Source organism: Microtus ochrogaster, linkage group LG12, assembly GCF_000317375.1.
Source record: "Microtus ochrogaster isolate Prairie Vole_2 linkage group LG12, MicOch1.0, whole genome shotgun sequence".
NCBI classification, from domain to species: Eukaryota; Metazoa; Chordata; class Mammalia; order Rodentia; family Cricetidae; genus Microtus; species Microtus ochrogaster.
In genome coordinates this window covers 4,231,694-4,234,961 of record NC_022036.1, presented here as the reverse complement: position 1 = coordinate 4,234,961, position 3,268 = coordinate 4,231,694, and the positions used below count along the sequence as shown (strand labels likewise).

Below are 3,268 nucleotides of genomic sequence, written 5' to 3'. Positions count from 1 at the left end.
CACATCACTGCACTTTAAGGTCATATTATCAGAATGATGGGGATTAGATACATTCCATCCTCTAAATGCCAGAGAATTAAGTCATAATATCTCAAGGCCAGCTTTACTTTGGCTTCTGTCTTTCCTTTCTTCCTACATCTTGTGTCCAATTCAAGCACTATATGGAATGACCTAACTGTGTTTGTGTGTGTGTATCACAGTGTGAGATGGTCAGTTAAAATGTTTTGCTTTTTTTCTTATATATCAAAATCATTGTTGGAATATCTCAGGAGTAAACATAAAGATAATGCATATTCTGCTTTTTGCCAGCCCTACTTAACCCACTATGAGGCAAGACAAAGGCTCATGAATCCATTACCTTCTGGGAGTATAATCTGTAGCATGGTCCCAAGAGTGCGTGTTCCTCTTACTGGAAGAAGTTACTATGTATTGATACAGTTGGGTATTGCATCATCACCTGCCTGTTCTTTCCTCTAAACATCCATCCCCAAAGCCCATAGAAGCAAAGACAGAATGATAAACAGCACTATGCTCTCCTGATACACATTAAATGTGAGCTTTAGGGATCATTGTCCCCTCAGGGACTCTTGGAGATAATCAGGGATGGCTTGGTGAAGATGAGCTCATCATAAAACCTACTTCACAGGTATTCTCATCACCCTGCAGGCTCCAGAGCCTGCATGAGTTCTCATCCAGAGCATCGGGAGAATTCTTGGATGTGGAAAGTCTTTCTGCAGAAGTCACTAGAAAAGGTAAGATTCTCAAATCTGACTTTCGAATCTCCTCTGACCTCAGTGCAGCTTTCTATAAACGTGATCACCTTTATGATGCGAACCCAACCCTAGTACAGCAGTGAGTAAAGGGTCTTTTGCAAAGTGCAGCTGTTTAGTGAAGTGAAGCTTGGTCTGAGGGAAACAAATCAGTACAGTGAATGGGGAGCATGGGTTCAAATTCTCAGTGATGAGTGTTCTGTGCTTAAGGTGGAGTTGGCATTTGCAGACATTGAGTCATAAAGTTCACCTTGAGAGTGATCCCTTGGTCATTTAGTATTTGTGTATTTGTATGGAATAGTCAATTCCTTCATTCCTGTAGCTCATATAGCAATATTTGTGGTGAGATGGAAACTAGAAGGAAAGTTGAAAAAATTGAGTAATATGCAGTATAACCTTTTCATTTTATTCTTAATGCAATACAAATTCCATTCATGCCATCCATCCATCCATCTACCCACTTAATTAGGTATTAAACTGTGTGGGTTACTGTTCCAGGAACAGCATCCTGAAAAAGCAGCTTTGAAAAGGAGTGAGATGATGTAGGAGTAAGAAAATCACATTGTTTAATCTTTGATTAAATAACCTCTTACCTTAACACTAGCTCAAGAACTATTTCTGCTGATGGTCACAAGAACAAGCACTGCTGGCCATGTTACTTATGCCATTCTTTCCTCATTCCTCCAAAGTAAATAGCCAAAGCTGGGGTATAACATCAAAAACAAAATGAATATAAGCTTTATTTGCTGAAGCATTAAGACTAGTAAACACAGAGTAAAACTCTCTCCGACATTGCATTTGTAATCACTTCTTAATTAACTCATTTGCATACTTACCTTTAGTCATGTCCATGTGCAATGGATCTGCGAATCCGTAAAGTAGGAAAGACATATTTGGGAATAGAGGAACAAAACATGAAAACTGAATATAAAGCAAAATGTATGCTATATGGCTACAATCTCTTCTTTAAAAATGAAATAGCTAGTTTTTCTGAAAAACAAAAAGTCTGCCTGTCACGATGATAGCGAAAATGTGAATCTTGTGATCAAAAATAATCCACAAGGATGACCCCAGGTAATATTCTAAGCACTCGTAGAGAGGGTACCTAAAGTGGCCTTCCCATGTAATCAGACTGATGACTACCTTAATTATCACCTTAGAAACTTCATCTAGCAACTGATGGAAGCAGATGGAGAGATCTACCATTAGCACTGGGCCAAGCTGCCAGAGTCTTGTCAAAGAAAGGGAGGAGTGATAGTATGAGTGGAGGGGTCAAGATCATGATGGGGAAACCCATAGAGACAGCTGACTCTAGCTAGTGGGAGCCCACTGATTCTGGACTGATAGTGGGGGAACCTGCATAGACCCAAAGTAGGCCCTCTGAATGAGAGTGACAGATGTGACTAGGCAGTGTGTGGGGGCACTGGCAGTGGGAGCAGAACTTATCGCTAGTGCTTGAACTGGCTTTGTGGAACCAATTCTCTTTGATGGCTAGTGTAGATATAGGGGGGAGGGCCTTGGTCCTACCTCAAAGTGATGTGCCAGACTTTGTTGACTCCCCATGGGAAGTCTCACCCTCTCTGAGGAATGGATGTGAGGGGCAGGAGAGGGGGAGGGAGAGGGAACTGGGATTAGTATGCAGAATGAGAAAAAATTGTTTTAAAAAATAAATTTAAAAAATACCAAAAAACGTAGAAAGACAAAAATTATATGAAAGCTTGCAATCATGCATTACTGGTAATAGATTTTCATTCTATGTTACTACGGATTAAGCCTTTAACTTAACAACTCTGAAAATGATTGCTAATGAAAAGACACACAGTGTACATGATAAACCAACCCTCTACTTATGTAACAGCTAATCTACGTTTGCCATTGCTCCTCAGAGCACATTTCACTGCTGCCAGCAGAGACCAGCACAGGGACTGCCACAAGGGTATGATGGAGAACCAGACATGGGTCCCAGAGTTTATCCTGCAGGGATTCCAACTCAGCCCGAAGATGCAGACGCTTCTCTGTGGCCTCTTCTCCCTGTTCTACACTTTCACTCTGCTGGGGAATGGAGTCATTCTGGGGCTCATCTGGCTGGACTCTAGACTGCACACCCCCATGTACTTCTTCCTCTCCCATTTGGCCATCGTCGATATCTCATATGCTTCCAACAATGTCCCCAAGATGCTGGCAAACCTTCTTCATGAGAAAAAAACTATTTCTTTTGCCCCATGTATAATGCAGACATTTTTATACATGGCTTTTGCTCACACTGAGTGTCTCATCCTGGTAATGATGTCCTATGATCGGTATGTGGCTATCTGCCACCCCTTGCAATACTCTGTCATCATGAGCTGGAAAGTGTGTACTATCATGGCTGTTGTTTCCTGGGCATGTGGCTCTCTCCTAGCCCTGGTCCATGTAATTCTCATCCTGAGGCTTCCCTTCTGTGGGCCCCACAAAATCAATCACTTCTTCTGTGAAATCCTGTCTGTCCTCAAGCTGGC

At 41.8% G+C, this 3,268-nt stretch overlaps 1 protein-coding gene across 1 annotated transcript in view; it reads left to right on the top strand.

Moving 5' to 3' along the window:
* Positions 1-2,708: 2,708 nt before the first annotated feature.
* Positions 2,709-3,268, top strand: part of LOC102000929 (olfactory receptor 2A5-like) — a 942-nt gene continuing 382 nt past the window's right edge. Inside the window, exon 1 of the mRNA XM_026787567.1 lies at positions 2,709-3,268. This exon is cut by the window's right edge and continues 382 nt beyond it. Coding sequence (XP_026643368.1) covers positions 2,709-3,268 — 560 coding nt within the window.